This window comes from Panthera onca, chromosome D4 (genome assembly GCF_046562875.1).
Source record: "Panthera onca isolate mPanOnc1 chromosome D4, mPanOnc1 haplotype 2, whole genome shotgun sequence".
Taxonomy (NCBI): domain Eukaryota; kingdom Metazoa; phylum Chordata; class Mammalia; order Carnivora; family Felidae; genus Panthera; species Panthera onca.
The window spans coordinates 88619959-88639393 of record NC_138351.1 but is presented as its reverse complement, the minus strand read 5'-3'; the positions used below and the strand labels follow the sequence as shown (position 1 = coordinate 88639393).

Sequence of the window (19435 nt, the reverse complement as noted above, 5' to 3'; positions counted from 1 at the left end):
AAAAAAAAAGAAGACCTAGAAGAGCCAAAACAATTTGGAAGAATCACAAAGTTGGAAGACTGAGACCCTCTGGCCTAAGAATTTCTATAAAGGTTCAGCAAACAAGTCAGTGTGGTGTTGGCTCAAACACAGACATACAGCTCAAGGGAAAAGAAGTGAGAGTCTAGAATTAGACCTGCGCATATGTGGTCAACTGATTTCCAAAAAAGGTACTGACAGAATTCAACCAGCAAAAGACAGTCTTTTCAACAGAGGCTCTCCATATAGGGAAATAAATGACCTTTAACCCCTATTGCATATCATCCACAAAACTTATTTAGAAATGGATCACAGCCTTCCTGTAATTGGTGGCCAACAGAAAGCTTAAAAAGAGCTTCCCTTTCCTCTTGTTCTTTCCCAGGGTTCTGGAAGAGTCAGGTTACTCTAAAATGTGTTGTTGATGGACTCCCAGTGTGCGTTCTCATGTTCAAACCGACGACATCCCCCCCTAATTCTTTCTCCTCTAGTCTTTCATTTGCTCGTGGCACTGCTGGAACTCAGCTTCAGAGTCCTTCGGTTTTCGACCTTTTTCTCCGGCTTTCATCTCAAACACCTGCTGCACCTGCAGCTCCTTCACCTTTAGCCACACACTCTCCCTCCTTCCACTCATGCCCCGAGAGCCCTGGGTACGCTGCCCTTTGCTCTTCTTGCCCACTCCACTAACAGACACAGCTGCCGTTTCCTGCTTCTGCACATGTGTGGGCATACGTGATCAGTGACATCTTTCAAGCCTTGCACACGTGTTGTCAACCTACTTCTTAGAACTGCAAAACCTCAAACATCACCATTCTCAGCTCCGGCAGCACGCAAGGATGCCGCCTTCCTCTGACCCTTCTGCAGTTAACTCCTCTCACGTCATCACGCCCTGCCATAGCGAGAGGTAAACAGTCCTTTGGGTTGTTAACAAAGCTTTCCTTCTTCTTCACCTTCTGCTTCTGGGAATTCGTAGGTTTTCTTTTTATGTGCTTGGATTTATCTGTTTTTTAAACCCTTGGCACACCTCTGGTGTGAGCATGTCTGCTCTTGGCAATAAGTGGGATGACGTTCACTTTTTCATAAACCCGGTGTCCGATGGTTTAAGTCCGTCTCCTCAAGGGGCAACACCGCACCCTGTTATCAGGCTTCCGATGTCTGTGGACTAGACACTCTGTGCTTAGGTAGACTTCCCATTTACTATCGACATAGTCAATAATGGACTACCAGCAACGACCTCATCGGCTACATCTCCAAACCCTGGGGTATCAGCTATTGTGGGCAGCAACTGAACGCCACCTTCTTTGATTAAAACTCTGGACTGTTCCAGTCTTTTTTATTTTATTTATTTAAAAAAAATTTTTTTTAACGTTTATTTTTGAGACAGAGAGAGACAGAGCATGAACGGGGGAGAGTCAGAGAGAAGGAGACACAGAATCTGACACAGGATCCACGCTCTGAGCTGTCAGCACAGAGCCTGACGCGGGGCTCGAACTCACGGACTGCGAGATCATGACCTGAGCCGAAGTTGGCTGCTTAACCTACTGAGCCACCCAGTCGCCCCATGTTCCAGTCTTTTTTATTCTGTGGGAAGGACCTGGATGCTCTGGAGAATACAAATACGTGAGGAAAAGGAGTTGATGAACGTCTGCATTCCCAATCGAGACTCGCCTACAGCCACAATGTGAGTTCAAGCCCTCTGTCCACTGATTTTTGGTATGCTTGGTTTGGGAGCTTTGCAAACCTTGCAGAGCCTTCAAGGTCCATCTGTGGAACCACCACGGTGCCCCTGTGGACGTGCCTCCCTCTGCAGGGGTGGGACCGTGCTGACCTACATCCCTGACCCTGCGGCAAGCAGCCCGGTGCGGCCCAGGCCGACGGTTCTCCTGATCTCAGACTTTAAACAACAACTAAAACTCTCAAACTTGTAGAGGAAAACGGGAGAGCATCTTTGCAACTCTGGAGGCCACAAAGATCTTAGGACACAAAGGGTGTTAATTATAACAAGATACGTTGAAAAATTGGACTTTTCAAAATTAAATGCTTTTCTTTTCCAAAGATGATCCTAAGGAAAATGAAAAGGCAAAAGCTACAGACTGGGAGAAAATGTTCACAACACATGTAGGACAAGGAGGCAAGGAGCTATTGATTGACAAAAGTCTTCATAAAGGTGCATTTCTGGGGCACCTGGGTGGCTCAATCAGTTAAGCGTCTGACTCTTGATTTTGGCTTAGGTCATGATCTCATGGTTTGTGAGATCGAGCCCTGCATCAGGCTCACTTGCTGAAGCGTGGAGCCTGCTTGGGATTCTCTCTCTCCCTCTCTCTGTCCCTCCCCTGCTCACATGCGCGCGCTCTCTCTCTCTCTCTCTCTCTCTCTCTCTCTCTCTCAAAAAGAAGAGTCATTTATTGGATATAAATTATACCTCAATAAGACTGATTTTAAACCCTGAATAAAAAAAACCCACACTTTGACTTAAGACCTCTATTATCAACATGGCTAAATCTCAGAGAATGTTGAGTAATGAGAACAAGCTGCACCACCCACACCCATTGGCAGGGCTGCTATCAAAACACAAAAAAACCCAACCAGAAAAAAACAAAACAAAACAATGCTGTCGAGGACGTGGAGAAACTGGAACCTGTGCGCTCCCAGCGAGCCATAAAATGGTGCCGCTGCTCTGGAAAACAGTATGGCGCCTCCTCAAAAATTAAACACGGAGTTACCATGTGGTCCAGCAGCTGCCCTTCTTTTTTTTTTTTTTTTTAAATTTTTTTTTAATGTTTATTTATCATTGAGAGACAGAGAGAGACAGAGCATGAGCAGGGGAGGGGCAGAGAGAGGAGGAGACACAGAATCCGAAGCAGGCTCCAGGCTCTGGGCCGTCAGCACGGAGCCCGACGCGGGGCTCGAACTCACAAACCGCGAGATCATGACCTGAGCCGAAGTCAGACGCTCAACTGACTGAGCCACCTAGGCGCCCCGCAACTGCCCTTCTTGATAGACACCCCAAAGCACTGAAAGCAGGGACTTGAACGGACATTTGTACGCCCGTGTTCGTAACAGCACCGTTCACAGGAACCAAAGGGGGAAAGCAGCGGAAGGGGGCCATCAAAAGATGAATGGATAGACAAAATGTGCTCTATCCATACAACAGATTATTGCTCAGCCTTAAAAAGGAAGAAAATTCTGACTCGTGCTACAGTAAGATGAACAAGGTTCAAAGACGGGCTTTGAGGGCATTACGCTATGTAAAATAAGTCAGACACAAAAAGATAAATGCCGTAGGAGTCCGCTTACATGAACTACCTGAAGGAATCAAATCCATAGAGATGGAAAGCGGAACGGTGGTTGCAGGGAGAGGGAGGGGTTAATGGTCAATGGGGATACGGTCTCAGTTTGGGAAGACGGGGACGTTCTGGAGCCAGATGGGGGTGATGGCGATACAACGGTGTGAACGTACTTAATGCCACTGGACTGCACCCCCAAAATGATGAAGATTTATACGTATTTTACTGAAATTCAAAAAAATGCAATTTTCAGAAATGCAAAATGAAATTCTCAAAACTAAAAGATAAAAATTTCAAAAGTTGCATATACACACACGCACATACTATGACACCATTAAAAAGAAAGTTTAAAATGGGGGGAGGGGCAGACAACGATGATGATGATGAAGCAAAACAGTCCATGACCAGGAAGCACACCAGTCTCCATCAGGCCCCACCATGTGCTGTCCACTGTCTCTGTCCTCTCTCGGCTGCATTGTCCCCTGACCAAGAAAGGCATCTGCGCGCTACCCTGCCGCACCCTGTCCCGTCCCGCCCCGCCCCACCCCACCCCACCTCACCATCCTCTCCTCCAGGGAAGGCCTCTACTTTGCATGCTCGGTAACCATTTTGGTCGTTCGCCCATTTTTCGATCTAATGCCTGTCCCCTCTCAAGAATGTGAGCTCCCCGAAGGACCTGTCTGTTTTGTGCACTGTTGTATCCCAAATACCTATAATGGCACCTGGAGCACAGCAACTTCTCAGTAAATACTTGCTGAACGGATCAAAAGTACAAAAAGCTGTAAAACATGATCACAGTAAAATGCCATTTTGGTAAACCAATCTTGCTTTGTGCCTGCAACAATGATGCTATTGTCATCATTTCTGGGAGGACAAGGATCGAGTTGATTTTTGTTTCCTCCTCTTTTGCCTGTCTGCATTTTCTACAGTGAATTGATGTTGCTTTGGTAACATACAACCTGATAGGTTCCTTCTAATTCTCTTTAAAGTTCCCAGGGGCGTCTGGGTAGCTCAGTTAAAGCACCTGACTCTTGACTTTGGCTCAGGACACGATCTCCTGGTTTGTGGGTTTGCACTGACAGGACAGAGCCTGCTTGGGATTCTCTCTCTCCCGCTCTCTCTGCTCCTCCCCTGCTCACATGCTCGCGCTCTCTCTCTCTCTCTCTCTCTCAAAATAAACACTTAAAAAGTAAAGTTTCCAAAATAAAAAGAACTATGCATCTGTCCTCTTTGGTATGTGCGGTGTCCCTCCTGGGACCTTGCTTTTCCCCAGACCTCAGAGAGAACACTGGGGGAGCATGACCTCCATCCCCTGGGGACTCTCGGGGCCCACAGAGTGTGAACAGGACACCTGAGGTCCATTTAAGAGAGGGTGCAGCCGCTCCAGAGTAGGTTCCAGAAGCCCTGACGGAGAAATGCCTCAGCTGCTAGCTGGGTGGTTTGAAAGTATAACCTTTCACCCTGTGGCTCATTGGTTTGAAGATCTGCCCTTAACGCCTTTGTTTTGTTTTGTTTTGTTTTCCTCATTAACTTCCATGTTAGATGAAAAATTTTCATCTCCTCCTTCCTACCCTGAAAGTAGAAAAAGGTTTTTTTGTGTGGTTTCAATAAAATTAATATTCACCTCTGTAGAAGCTGGAGGGTGTCTTCACTAAAAACTGGAAAAAAAGATGGTTACTGCAGTCTTCTTCATAGGCACCAATGTGTAATTCAAGAAAGGAAACTCAAAACTCCAATATAACAGATACAACATGTATACAAGGTTTTTATGTTCATATCATGTACATTTCTCATGACACTAAACTTCAACAACTTTTTTTTTCCCTAAGGCAGGCTTCACGCCCAGCATGGAGCCCAACACGGGTCTTGAACTCATGGCCCTGAGATCAAGACCTGAGCTGACATGGAGTGGGATGCTTAACTGACTGAGCCACCCAGACACCCCAACAACTTCCTTCCTAATGGCTAAATAATATCCCACATACAACATCAGCTACACCTTACTTAGCCGCTTTCCTATTCTTGGACCCTTAGGGTATGTGTGTGTGTGTTGCCAATATAAATAAGGCAGCGCGAGAAGTATTTTGGAGTATAAACCTTTGGCCACATCTTTGCCCAAGGAAAAACGACTAGGTCAAAATGTATGTTTTGAAGGCTCTGGATATGTATCGACAAACTTCCCTCTAGGTCCATATTCTACAAGTGTATCTGTCTACCCGCACTGTATGAGCACACCCAACATAGAAGGCTTGAGGTTTACTAACATTTTTTTCCCCCAAAGTTAATGGTTAAAAAATCAGTTTGTGTCAAGGGAAAAGCTGAGGGGGTAGTGCCGGGAGCTGTGGGTGTTTACGACTGCGCACACAGGAGCCGAACCATCGGAAGTGCCTGGTCTGCAAGGGCTGTAGTTCGTTTATCTCAGTTCCCTAGGAGTTTGCACGTCGTTTTATCTCGGTACCCAACTGGCTTGGCTTGGGGCAACGGAAAACGTGCCGGGCGTGGGCCCTGTCCTCATGGGGTACAGAGGCCCGTATCTCAACACCAGGGTACCCGCATGCAGCCTCCGGGAGGTGATCACTACTACGTCATCCACCCTTTCCTGGGCTCCCACCCCGTGTCCGTTGCACCATACATCAGCCCCGGAGTTGACTGTAATTACAGAAGGCAAGAAGAGACACCAGCAGCCCGCCTTCAGCTCCTCGCTCGGCGCTTGCTAGGCTCTGTGTCGGTAGATAAGTCGGTCGCCCCTCAGTTCCCCCATCCATGAGATGGGGACAAAGACAGCGAGGAGGGTTACGAAGAGAGTGCAGGGAGACAATGCACAGGGCCGATTTCACCTAATGGCTTCCGATCACGGGTCTGTATTGGCCCGCACAGCAAGAACGCTCAGAAACGTTCTGTACCGTAATTTGGGTTACTGGCCGTGTTTTTTAGATCGGGGAACTGAGACAGGCGGGACTGCGAGTCACACGCCCAAGGGTACCCTCCATCAGCTTTTCAGCCAGGGCTCCGCTGCCCAGGACAGCACTGCCTCCGAGCAGTCGCTATGTCCGGTGCTTCGTCTACACTCTTCACGGAAGGACTGCTGTTTCTCGTCTTAGGAAGAATGGAGCCCCTGGCACAGGGAGCCATTTGTCCAAGACCCTACAGCGAGGACACAGCCAGGAAGGAGCCGGGTCGTATCTGCCTTCACAGCGCTCCCTGCTCTTGCTTCTGTGCAAGTAAATGGAGTGCACGCAGCAGGCACTTGATAAAGACTGAAAGAGACCTGTGCGGCCGAGGGAGCTAGATCCCAGGAACAGGCCCTCCAGGAGCAGCCGGGCTGCTGGGAGTCAGCAAGGCACCTGCCACAGCCAGGGAGCCAGGGCACCTCCCCTTCCCGGCCAGCCAGGCCAGCCTCCTCTCCTGGGGCAGAAAAAGCAGGGGGAGGGAGGCCCTGGCAGGCCTGGCACAGGGCCCACCCAGCTCAGGCCCTGGCGAGGCTTCTGAGACTGTTCAGCCTGAAGGAGGGCAGGCACTCCCCGCCCCCCCCCCCCCCGACCCCGGGGCCTACAGCAAGGAAGGGGGAAAGTGCCCCCTGCCCGGGGGCAGGCAGGCAGCATCTCTGGGCCTGGCACCAGCTGCTCAGACCGGGCCTCGAGTGCCCATTACTCATCATTTTCCTGGCCGTTCTGGCTACGCCCTCCTCCCGGCTAGGAGCCTAGCTCCTTAGGATGGGAGGGGGGTCCTGCCAAGCCCCCGCCAACTTAGGGAGACACCCACCTGCCCCGATCCTTGCCACACTAGCCATCCCACACCCTTGCCCACATCCCTCCACACCCCTCTGACCCTCAGAACGTGTCCCCTTTCCCTCCCTCCTGCCCTCTTCTCTCCATCCTACCTCCAAGCAACTCCATTTTTCTTAAAACCCAAATACATCCCTTCTGTCAACCCAGTCTTAATTCCCTAAGAGCCCGCCATCCTCCTGACTCCCAAAGCAGAGCCCCACAGCCTACTCCTGCCTTGAAAAGTCTTGCTTCCCCCGCACCTCTATTTCTCCTCATTGGCCTTACCCACCTAGTGTCTGCCCGGAATGGCCCGGTGTAATGGAGCTGATATGAACAGACTTCACCGAATCCTTACCACCATCCTGGAGGCCAGGCAACAATGGGAGTTAAACCCATCTCCACCTACGTCACGAAAGGAGGAGAGGATGAGGCCCAGAGAGGTGCAGTAAGTGGCTGGAGGTCACACAGCTGCTGAGCTGCTGATCCAGGGTTTGAACCAAGGACTGCTGGCCCTGAAGTCAGTGCTCTCAACTGTCTGCTCCGCAGTCTCCCCAAACAGCCCCGGCCAGCCTGGAGTGGGGGATGATCTTTACCTCCTCCAGCCCAAACACCCACATTCCGAGGGCAGCTTCCTCTGGCCTCCTTCACAAGAGCCACCTCTGAGGCATGCTTCACACAGAGCATTTTTCTGCTCTGCTTAAACTCCTCAAGTCTAGGATAACACCTCTGAAGCCTAGCACTGCAATTTGTTCCAGGCTCTGGGAGAGTCAGTTAACTGGAAAGGGCATGGGTTCGGGGCCACCCCAGGCTGGCAGTTCTTGGGGGTGAGCAGGCTGGAAGGAGTAAGTGGCCCAGGTCTCCGAGAAGCCATAACTCCTGGAGTAAGTAAATAGAAGCAGAAACTCAGACTAAGACCCCTAACCCCAAAGCAGGAGAGGGTCAGAGAGGGTCACACCAAAGGTCACACAGCCAACAGACGGCAGAACGGGAACTTCAGGGGGGGAGTCACGTGCTAAGTTGGCACAACTGGGGCTTGAACTGAGGGTCAGGACCTATACTTCAGTCCCCTGTTTTATAACGTTACCGACCAAATCACAAATGAGAATACACCAATTTAAATGTGCAACTCAATCCCCCCGCCCACTCGTGATTCCTTTGCCTTGCTCTGTTTCCCTAACCCTCATCACCTTCTAAGACACTTGACATACTTGTGTTATTAGAACCTGACGTCCACCGGATCAGGGACCTTTGTCTCTTTTGCACTCTGGCATACTTCAAGCACCTAGAACAGTGCCTGCTCCATATAGTAAATGCTCAGTAAATATCTGAGTAAGTAAATCAGCCCAGCAAACTTTTATCGAACACTTATTACGGCCCAGCTGTGAACTGCAATCACTTTGCCGGGTCCCAAACTGACCTAGACACGAATGTTCCCTACACCCTGTAGCAAGCCTGGTTCCAGAAAGGAGCTAGCAAACCAACCCCACTTTGAGCCAAATCCATCCATGTCCTTAAACAACCGAACTCTCAAACAAAACGAAAACATGACACATCTCCGAACTGAAGAGAACCCACATTTCCTGGAGGCTCCCTCTGAGAAGCAACTTCACCTCACCCCCCAAAAGGCCCAGCAAGACTTAGAGAGTCCGCAGCCCCTCGGCCCAGCCACCCAGATTCACAGCTGCCGCTTTTCCAGCATTACTTTGGCGAAACAGGTCTCAGATCTGTCATGGCCCAGCTGGTGAGTGGCACTGGGCCAACTCATTTGTAGCGGACGCTCCTCCCCGGGATGTCAGAGGAGAAGAAGGGTCCAGAAATGTCCTTGGCCTTCTGGCCTTCTCTCTAGTGCTGTCCAGTACCTCCTAGTGGGAGGGTCGCTGCAGGGGCGGGGGTGGGCAAAATCAGAGCCACCTCTGAAAGTGTGACACCTGCAGATGTGGACCCCCTGGGTTCCTGCAGCAATTCCCAAGGATCCTCCCCTTCAGTCAGCAGGGACGGGAGGGCCAGTGATTCCCAGGCGCCTCTGGGGTTGGCTGAACCAGACTGCAGAAGGCAAGACTTGGAGATTTTCATATACAGCTTTTGACCAAAGCCAAAAAGCTGTTCCAAGAAGTCCTGGGTCCGTTTGTCTCAGTCCAGGGAAGAGAACAGCAATTATCAGGAAAGACTGTTCCAGAGAGCTGTAGGGCATTCCAGAAGGGCTGCCCTGCTTCTGAATGGTCTTCCAGAAGAGGAAACCAGTCTCCATCAGCACCCCGCCCCCCCGCCCCCCCCCCCCCCCCCCCAGCCAATGGGCTACAACAGCAGCTGCAGCAAACATTTAAGGAGCTTCTGTGCCAGGCACTCTGCGTAACCTGCAGCAGAGTGGGGCCTGCCACTGATCCCCGCCCCACTTTCCAGCTGTGCAACCTTAGGCATCTACTGCCTCTCTGAACCAAAGTCTTCTCATCTGCAAAATGAGAGACCGCCGTCTACTTCGTGGGATTGCTGTGGGAGTTCGCTGAGATAACGCTTAGGTGAGCCCCGAGCCTGCCACACGGTAGCGCTTAAAAAGGCGCAGTGCTTTCAAAGAAAAGGATGGGCCTATATGGAGAAAAGGGAAATTAAGAGGTCCCTAAAAGTCCTGTAAACCATTATTTACACATTTAGTTATTTCCTAAGCGTTCGTTGATGCCTGTTTGTTTTGTTTTGTTTTGTTTTTCAAATAAACTTAACCCTCGCAGCATCCTGGGGGGTGTAAACGGCAGAGGGCAGAGTAACAGTCCTAATGACAGAGGACGAAAACAAGGCCCCTTGAAGGTCCGGGGAGGCGGCCGGCAAGCACCCGAGGAGGGGCCCTCCGCCCTCAAACCCTCCGGAGTGGGTTCAAAACGTCGGACGCGGGGATAAACTGGCTGGAGGCCATCATCAGCGGGGCAGTCGGCGCCAGGACTTTAATTCCCCACTGCTAAGAAGTCGTCATCTTTCATCCCTAAAGGAAAAAACGCATGCCGGGGCCCAGACCCTGGGGAAATAAGTCAGCGCCCCGAGACGCCACACTCGTGCTTTCAACGCTGGGTCAGGCCCCGCAGAAATAAAGGAGATGGCGGCCCCCGTTCCGGAGAAACAACGAGCCCCCAGGGCTCCAAGTGGGGCACCGGGGCCCCAGAGGACACCCCCTGAGCGCCGGCCGGAGGAGGGGAGAGGACGGCGGCGGCCGCTCACCTGGCAGCGGCGTTCTGCGCTCCTGGCAGGGCCAGACCCCAGCCCGCCCGGAGCCAGGCTGGGGTCGCCCCTGCTCGGAGAGGCCCGGCCCCCCGAAGCAGCCGGCGGCAGCCCGGAACTCACCTGCCGTCGCAACCGCGCCGCCGCCGCCTGTCAGTCAAGCGCACCCACCGCTGCACCGCGCAGGGCCGTGGGGCCCGCTGGCTGCGTCCCGCCTCCTCCTCCTCAGCCGCCCAATCGGAAGAGGCGAACGCCACGAATGGGGGCGGGGCCAGGCGGGCGGTGCGAGCCGGGGGCGGGGCCAGAAGGGTTTGGGGCGGGGCAGGGCGGTGCCGGCGCTCTGCGCTCTGCGCTCTGACCTCACTGCTGCGCGCCGGAAGCAACCCGGGCCACGGCACAGGGGCGCGGCGGCCGGACCGCGGGGCCGGCAAGACCATGCCGGTCACCGGGAAGAGTTTCCGCCGGCGCCGGGCCGATTCGGAGTCGGAGGAAGATGAGCAGGACTCAGAGGAGGTTCGGTGCGTTTGGGGTGGGGCTTCCAAGGGGCCAGAAGAGACAGCGGTTTGTGATACTCATCACCGGCCAGGCTCCTCGTTGACTGTGAGCCGAGGTTGTTGTCCCTTTCTGCAGAACAAAAACCTGAGGCTCCTAGGGCTGCGGCCGCCGCCGCAAGGCCGCACAGTAGCGAGAGATTTCCCCCAGGATGCGCGGTGGGTCTGATTGCAATGGGTCTAAGCGCAGGGTTGCCTTCTGGATCATTGTGCCTGCGGCTCAGCAGTTGGACAGGGATGCCGGTCGAAGTTGCCTTTTGAGTCTGAGTTCCGCGGAGGGTGTCTCAGACTGTGCGTTGCCTCTTTGCAGATTAAAACTGGAAGAGACCCGCGAGGTGCAGAACTTGAGGAAGAGGCCCAACGGGGTGAGGTGGGTATCGCAGGGGCCCCGCGGGAAGAGCAGGCGGAGATGACAGACACATGCCCCCGCCTGAGTCGCCACCACAACTATCTCTTCAGACATAGCCCCTTCTCTTGACACACTGTACACCTAACATTGCCCTGAAAGGAGTCCAGTGTTCTTTGCAGACGTTTACCCAGGAGATGGCCCGTGCCGTGTGGTCTTGAGGTTTGCTCCAGAGGTGCAAAAACAGGTTATCAATTCGTGTTTTTATTGCACCTGATTGCGAAATGCACACGAATTGTTAAGTTTGGAAAAAAATTTTGAAGTATAATCGAAAAAGTAAGCAGCACCCGTAATTCTCCCATCCACAGGTAACCAGCGTTAACGTGTAATGTTCTGTCCAGTGTCTCTCTTTTTTGGAGATTGCAAGTGCTCTTATTCCGTTCTGTTTTCAGCTCATCACGTTTTGGGCATTGACATTATGGATTATTTTTCCCAAAAACCTTTTTAGTGGGCTGCATAGTATTCCACTGCGTGTATATGCCATAATTTAACTAATCCCTTACTTAGGGGCTGTTGGTCATTTGTAAATTTTCACCACCAAATATGGGTGCAATAGGTATTTTTCTACATTTGTCTTTAGCTTCCTTTTCCCGGAAGTCAAAATCTTAGAAATGAGATTTCCAAGCCCAGATAATGCCAAATGGCTTTGTAGGAAAGCTTACCACTTCACCCTACCCCCTGACCCAGCATCTAGAGTGCTTTATTTTTAAACTGTTTTATCCTTGTAGGCTTTGCCAGGTGGCTTTGGTGCCCGCTCCTCAGATCTCGCCTTTGCTCTAATGTTGCAACCTACAGACTTTCTAAGTGTTCTGCCTCGTGTCTGAATTGTGCCATTTCTCACTGTCTCTGTCTCTGTCTCACTCTGCCTTTTCTTTCTGCTCAGTGCTGTGGCCCTGCTGGTAGGAGAGAAGGTACAAGAAGAGACCACCCTCGTGGTGAGTTGTGGGGTCCTCCTTGGGAATGGAAAGCTGTGGCTGCTCTCCAGTAGGTGACTGTGTTTTCTTTTTTAAAAAAGGGGGGGGGGTGTGCCCGGGTGGCTCAGTTGGTTAAGTGTCCAGCGTCGGCTCAGGTCATGATCTCACGGTTCATGGGTTCAAGCCCCACGTCAGGCTCTGTGCTGACAGCTCAGAGCCTGGAGCCTGCTTCAGATTCTGAGTCTCCCTCTCTCTCTAATCCTCCCCCACTCACACTCTGTCTATGTCTCTCTCAAAAATAAATAAAGTTTTTTTTTTAAATAAACATTAAAAAAATTTTTTTTAATTAAAAGAAATTACAAAAAAAAAAAACCAAAAAAGACCACTGCCAATTATACAGATGCTTCCTCACAGCTGTGTTTGCTTTCTGCAGGATGACCCCTTTCAGATGAAGACAGGCGGTATGGTGGACATGAAAAAACTGAAGGAAAGGGGCAAAGATAAGTAAGTGGGGGACTCACTGAGATACAAAGTAACCTATAGCCCCTGCCTGGGTCTATGTGCCTCCAAGAGAGCTGGGGCCCACAACAGCAGCTCTAGTGGGGCATTCTGAAGTATCCTTCATGCTTTGTAGTTTAAAAACAAATGAAAGCAATGGGGCGCCTGGGTGGCTCAGTAGGTGAAGCCTCTAACTTGCAGTTCGTGAGTTCGAGCCCCGCATCGGGCTCTGTACTGATGGCTCAGAGCCTGGAGCCTGGTTCAAGTTCTGTTTCTCTCTCCCTCTGCCCCTCCCTTGCTCACGCTTTGTCTCTCTGTCTCTCTCTCACTCTCAAAGATAAACAAACATTAAAAAAATATATTTAAAAAAAATGAAAGCCAGAACTCTTTAAAAGAGTCCTTTAACTCTTCCGCTTAGAGTGCTGTGGGTACTCTCCTTCGGAAAAGGTGCATTGTGTAGTGTGTTTCAGACCCAAGTGGAAATGTTGTTTTTGTTTTTTAAGAAACACATGCTCTGTCTCTCTCAAAAATAAATGGTAAACATAAAAAAAAAAAAAAAAAAAACACATAAGAACACAATTATAAAATAATACATTTGAATAGTGTAAAAGTATCTAGTCATTCCCCAGAGGAATCTGCAACATTTTGCTTGCTTATATTCCTTCTGTTTACATACCACGTGTGTTTTTTTCCACAACCACAAGCAGGATGGGCTTGGGTGTGTGGGTTTTACTTGTATGATATCAGACTTGGCCTCACCGACGTGTGACTCAAAGGTTCCGCTTCTTTGCCCCTCCCTCCAGGATCAGCGAGGAGGAAGATCTCCACCTGGGGACATCGTTCTCCGCGGAAACCAACCGAAGGGACGAGGATGCCGACATGTGGGTATCAGCCTGGCTGTGATCGATGAGGCGCTGGATCCAGCCAGATACAGTCCCGAGATAGCTAGTCACAGATGACATTTCTAGAATCATCCAAAGGCCAAGGCAGAGTTGGCCCCTGTCACTCCACCTCCCAGGCTCGTGAACTTTGAGGGAAAAAAAATCCTAAAAATTCTCTGAAATGATGGTTCTTGGGATTTTAGATGCCCCGACTAGTAATAGTTTTCCCCTAAATATTGTAGGAATAAAACACTGCACTTGCCCACCTTTTCACTGATGAGACTGTTAACCAAATAAATGACCACCGTTGACCGTTGCATTCTGTTTTCAGCGAACCTTAACATCTATTAACAGCAATAGATTGGGAGGACACAATCTCACCACAGAGGTTGGTGCTTTAAAGTCAAAAAAAAGTTCTGCGTGGTGAAAAAAACTCGAATTAATTTTCACGTTTCTCATTTTTGCACGGACTGATGAACACTCCTGGGCCATCACTGCTCTGTGGGCCAGTGTTGGGGACCACTCATTTTAAAGAGAGGTTTTGTGAGCTTCCCGCCTCTCCCTGAGGCCTGTGGGTTTCTCATTTCAGGATGAAGTACATTGAGACAGAGCTCAAGAAGAGGAAAGGGATCGTGGAACACGAGGAACAGAAAGTCAAGCCAAAGAATGCAGAGGACTGTCTTTACGAACTTCCGGAAAACATCCGTGTCTCCTCAGCCAAGAAGACCGAAGAGATGCTTTCCAACCAGATGCTGAGCGGCATCCCCGAGGTGGACCTAGGCATCGAGTACGTTTCAGACCCCGATCTAGCCTCTCTCCTGCCCTGGGCCCACGGAAGAGCGCTCTGCTTTCCGGCTAAGGGGACTGTTTCTTACCCGTCTCCTTGGAAACCCACAAATAACTCTATTTTCTCGGGTAGGCGGAGATGCTTGTGCCCAGAGCGTCCGAAGGATAGGTCAGCGTTGCTAGGGAGATGGCTAGAGAAGGTCTCCTGAAAGCAAAAGCGTGGTGTTTTGTTTGTTGAGATATAAGAAACACATAACGTCATGCTGGTTTCAGGTATACAACGTAAGGATTATTTGTATGCAAGCGTTTATTTTTACGTGGTCTTTGTTCACAGCTCTTCGGCTGTTCTGCTCAGGCCCTTGTAGTCCTCTGTTTTCTTACCCATCCCATGAGCCTCCTTTTCATTTTTGCAAAACACCTGCTCTAAAACAGGATTGTCATGGAAGAAATATGACAGTCAGAATCCTCTTTGGGCGTAAGAGAAAGTTGGGAGGCTTCTGGATCCTCGCCTCTTTTCTGGAACTAGCTTCGAGCCTTAGGTAGTTTTCTTTCCTTCTCTGGGGCTCAGTTTCCCCTTGATCAGAAGAGGACAGTAAGGGGCGCCTGGGTGGCTCAGTCGGTTAAGCATCCCAACTCTTGATTTTAGCTCAGGTCCTAATCCCAATCCCAGGGTCGTAGGATCGAGCCCCATGTCGGCTCTGCTGACAGGGTGGAGCCCGCTTGGGAGTGTCTGTCTCTCCCCCCACCCCCACTCACATGCACTCTCTCTCCCTCAAAATAAGCATTAAAAAAAAAAAAAAGACAATAGATAGATAATGCATCTTCGACAGCCGTGAGAACACACGAGCTGGGAAACTGCGGAGCCCTGTGCTCCAGAGGGTGATTTCCTCATGCGCCGGTGCGTTTCCAGCCTGACTGGCAGTTCTGTCTGAGAACCGAAGGCGGGAGGACTGAATACATGGCGTGACTCCCTTCTCCCCACAGCGCAAAAATAAAAAATATCATTTCCACGGAGGATGCCAAGGCCCGTCTGCTGGCAGAGCAGCAGAACAAGAAGAAAGACAGCGAGACGTCTTTCGTGCCCACCAACATGGCCGTGAATTACGTGCAGCACAACCGATGTAAGCTGCTCTGGGCAAGCAGCCCTGTCCTGTTGGCTTGCCACCCCCCCCCCCCCCCCCGCCCCCCAAGTTCCTGTATTTTGTCTGACGCATCCCCTGGTCTCTTTCGATCCAGTTTATCACGAGGAGCTCAATGCCCCCATTCGGAGAAACAAAGAAGAGCCCAAAGCGCGACCCTTGAGAGTGGGTGACACGGAGAAGCCAGAGCCTGAGCGTAAGTACAGCGGAGGCCCCAGAGCTGCCCGGAGCAGTCATCAAGCCCCTGGAGGCGGGGTGGACTCTGCAGGGGTGGGGCTTGGGCTCTGGGGCCGGGCATCTGGGCTCCACTCCACGTTCGTTTCCCTTCCCCTTGCCCAGCCTCGGTTTGCTCATTTGGAAATGGGGATAGTAACAAAACCTACCGTTAGGGCTTGCTCTGACGATTCACTGGGCTATTAAATATCAAATATAATAGAAACTCGAAAACTTAGCATATTTCAATAAGCAAAACTAAACTCAGAGTTACTCATAATTTTGCCAAAGGTGAGCGCCGTTAACATTTTTATGGGTCGCCTTCCAGACTTTAAAAAAATATTGACGTAGGGGGGCCTGGGTGGTTCCGTCGGTTAGGCATCCGACTTCAGCCTAGGTCATGATCTCGCTGTTTGTGAGTTCAAGCCCCACATCGGGCTCTGTGCTGACAGCTCGGGGCCTGGAGCCTGCTGCGGATTCTGTGTCTCTTTCTCTGTCTGCCCCTTCCCCACTCACACTCTCTCTGAAAAATAGAAATAAACGTAAAAACTATATCGATGCATACAGAAACATATGCCGTACACATACTTCATAGGGTCTCCTCGTTTTTCACTCAGTAGTGTGCCCTGCACGGCTCTCTGGGACAGTAAATATGTATTTTCCCTTTCAGTCACCTCGTGTTCCGCGGCATGGAGCTACTCCGGTTCCCTCTAGTCGGACGCTTACGTGGTTTCTCATTTTCCCCCATTTAATCACTGTCGGGCTGACCCTTTTTGCCTACATCATGTCCTTCGGCTACATGCCAAGAAGTCGCCAACGCTCCTCTAGAAGTGGGGTGCTGATTTGTCCCTCCCCCTCCACTAGCAACATCCAGCTGTGCCCCTTTCCCTCCAAGGGTCTTCTTTTTCGTACCAATGGGGTGAGCCTAAGGAAATGCTAAATTTGCTGAGGCTTCTGAAAATCCAGACTGTTTGCTTTTTCTTCCTTCCTTCCTTTTTTTTTTTTTTTTTTTAATATTTTTATTTATTTTTGAGACAGAGACAGAGCGTGAGTGGGGGAGGGGCAGAGAGAGAGGGGGACACAGACTCCGAAGCAGGCTCCAGGCTTTGAGCCGTCAGCACAGAGCCCGACACGGGGGCTCGAACTCACGGACGGTGAGATCATGACCTGAGCCGAAGTCAGGCGCTTCACCGACTGAGCCACCCAGGCGCCCCCCTCTTTTTTTTTTTTTTTTTTTTTTTTGTAAGATTTTAAGTAATCTCTACACTCACCACAGGGCTTGAACTCACAACCAGATCAAGAGTCACTCATTCCACTGATGGAGCCAACCAGGCGCCCCGCTTTTTCTTTCTTCTTACTTGAGAAATTATTTTCTATACCGTCTTGGGTGCACAGTCATTAATTCCCAAAGAGTTTTGTGTTATTCCCACATAGTAAGCAAGGACTTTGGAGTCACCAGACTTGGGTTCAACTCTCAACCTACCTTCACTTTCCGAGTGACCTTGAGGAAGACCATCTAAGCTCTCTGAACAGTGATGGCAATATGTCCCCGTTTGAATTGCCGCGAGGGTTAAAAAAAGGCATATCTAGGGGCACCTGGGTGGCTCAGCTGGTTAAGCGTCTGACTTTGGCTCAGGTCATGATCTCGCGGTTTGTGGGTTCGAGCCCCGCGTCGGGCTCTGTACTGACAGCTCAGAGCCTGGAGCCTGCTTCAGATTCTGTGTGTCCCTCTCTCTCTGCCCCTCCCCTGCTCACGCTCTGTCTCTCTCTGTCTCAAAAATAAATAAACGTTAAAAAAATAAATAAGCCGTATCTAAAAGTATTTAGCACCAGGCCTTGTACCTAATCAAACTCTCCCTGAAATAGAACACCTGTTGTCACCTGGTCCCATGCTGATGTCAGCATACCCCACCGTACCGTCATCTGACTCTACCCTGTGTTTATTTCACTCACTCAGTAACCAGTCTTTACTGTGGCCCTACTATGTTCCTATTCACCAGGGTAGGCCCTGGGGCTTCTGTGGGGAATAAGGCAGGCGTGGTCCTAGCCTAAGCAGAGCTAAAAACCTGTCGGTTGATTCCAGCACGGCCAACAGCTTCTGCTCTTTTCCTTCTCAGGGTCCCCTCCTAACCGCAAGCGTCCTGCTAACGAGAAGGCTACCGATGACTATCACTATGAGAAGTTCAAGAAGATGAACAGACGCTACTAAGGGTAGCAAAAGGGAGAAGTGCAGGATGGACGTAAACAGCACTGTCCCCTCCCTAACCCCTTGACAGACGGCTTCCCAGACAGAGGTGGACAGAAGTTTATTTGCTACCAGACAGTTCCCCAAACTGATCTCCACTGGTCCTGCCACTTAGCTGCTGGATTTTCTGGGCACTGCGTTTGTGACCTTTGAAACAAGACAATGTGGAGTTTTCCTGTTTGGGGGCAAACTCCGTTCTTGTGTGAGCATTATAAAATCTTGTTCGTAAATCTATCGACTTTCTCTGAATATTTGCCCTGGGTCGGGAAGAAACAGCGGTGTTCGAAGCAAGAGAACACCCTTTCGCTCGTGCTCCTATTACAATATATACGCAATCGTGTCTTGTACTTTCAAATTCCTGGAGGTCGGGAATGCGCCCTCCACAGAAAAGTCTAGGATGGGATCAAAGGGACACTGGTATTTTCTGACTTTTACAAAGTTACCGGTTTCTTTTCATCAAGAAAGAAAAAAAATTTCTATCACTTTCAGCACTTAAGCATTAAATATGAAATGAACCCAACCATACTATCTGTACTGTGTCTCCTTATACCAACCCCAGGTAATGTGTTGAGAGCCTGTGGGTTGGGCAGCGCAAATGCAAAACTCAAGTTACTAAGAGAGACTGTCTCATTTAGTTTAAAGATGTAGGGGCGCCTGGGCGGCCCAGTCGGTTTGGCACCCGACTCTTGGTTTCAGCTCGGGTTGTGATCCCAAGGTCATGGGATCGAGCCCTGTGTCGGGCTCGGCACTGAACGTGGAGCCTGCTTGGGACTGACTCCCTCTCTCTCTCAAAAAAAAAACACAAAAGTAGGCTCCAACCTGCCAGCTCTCGGGTACAGTGCCCCCATGCTGTCATTTTCCTGAGGCACTGACACATGTTGAGATGAGAAAAGGGCAGGTGGGTTGACTTCTGGGCTGACTCATTGTAGGTGTTGCAGCTAGAGGAGTTTGCCTTTGGAGTCCAAGCTCAGCCCTGCTTATATCCTTCAGGCCCCGAGCCTGTTATATCCTTCGACAATCTCTCTCGGAGCCTGTTTTCTCATCTGTAAAATGGAGATCGTTTTTCATTTTTATTTTTTTCCCTCCACTAAAATGCATGGTAGTGAAGGCAGGAATCACCTATGCCTTGTTTTTGTTTTTGTTTTCCCTTGAATTCCCAGGGTCTAGTCCATAACCCAACACATTGGCAATCCTCAACCCTACGAATGAATGAGTGAATGAGTGGAACAATCCTTAGTCATCATGTTGATAGTATGTATCCTTCATATGATGCCATAAAAGTAGCACTCTACCCATGTAACGTTTCCTCCTCGACGCTCATAACCACAGTCTAATCAAAAGAAAAACATCAAATTCCAATAGTGGGCCATCCTCTGAAAGATTTGACCAAGTACTCCCCAAAACTGTCAAGGTCGTCAAAACCAAGGAGAGCTTGAGAAACAGTCTTAGCCAAGAGGAGCCTAAGGAGACATGAAAACTAAATATAACGTGGTATCTTGGGACAGGATCCTAGATCAGATACAGGCCAT

At 50.2% G+C, this 19435-nt stretch overlaps 2 protein-coding genes and 1 pseudogene across 6 annotated transcripts in view; 1 reads left to right on the top strand and 2 right to left on the bottom strand.

The window, feature by feature from the left end:
- Positions 1-10489, bottom strand: part of USP20 (ubiquitin specific peptidase 20) — a 44158-nt gene extending 33669 nt beyond the window's left edge. For 3 of the 5 annotated variants that reach the window (XM_078436379.2, XM_078436377.2, XM_078436381.2), the window contains exon 1: positions 10397-10489. The gene's annotated coding sequence lies outside the window, so the exon portion shown is untranslated. The other 2 variants (XM_078436380.2, XM_078436378.2) reach the window with 2 other exon arrangements.
- Positions 24-10710, bottom strand: LOC132663907 (septin-7 pseudogene; annotated as a pseudogene).
- CD4H9orf78 (chromosome D4 C9orf78 homolog) lies at positions 10629-18140 on the top strand. Its single transcript, XM_060608388.3, has 9 exons — positions 10629-10791; positions 11135-11194; positions 12114-12165; positions 12578-12648; positions 13446-13523; positions 14113-14310; positions 15294-15430; positions 15546-15644; positions 17779-18140. Exons 1-9 carry the CDS (start codon positions 10709-10711, stop codon positions 17868-17870), a joined length of 870 nt encoding a protein of 289 aa, XP_060464371.1. The 5' UTR covers positions 10629-10708; the 3' UTR covers positions 17871-18140.
- The last annotated feature ends 1295 nt before the right edge of the window (positions 18141-19435 follow it).

Bases quoted from the DNA above. Each gene is read 5' to 3' on its own strand.
- CD4H9orf78 (XM_060608388.3), top strand. From the start codon at position 10,709: ATGCCGGTCACCGGGAAGAGTTTCCGCCGGCGCCGGGCCGATTCGGAG. The intron at 10,792-11,134 runs GTGCGTTTGGGG...GCCTCTTTGCAG, and splicing joins CAGGACTCAGAGGAGGTTCG to ATTAAAACTGGAAGAGACCC. The intron at 14,311-15,293 runs GTACGTTTCAGA...TTCTCCCCACAG, and splicing joins GAGGTGGACCTAGGCATCGA to CGCAAAAATAAAAAATATCA.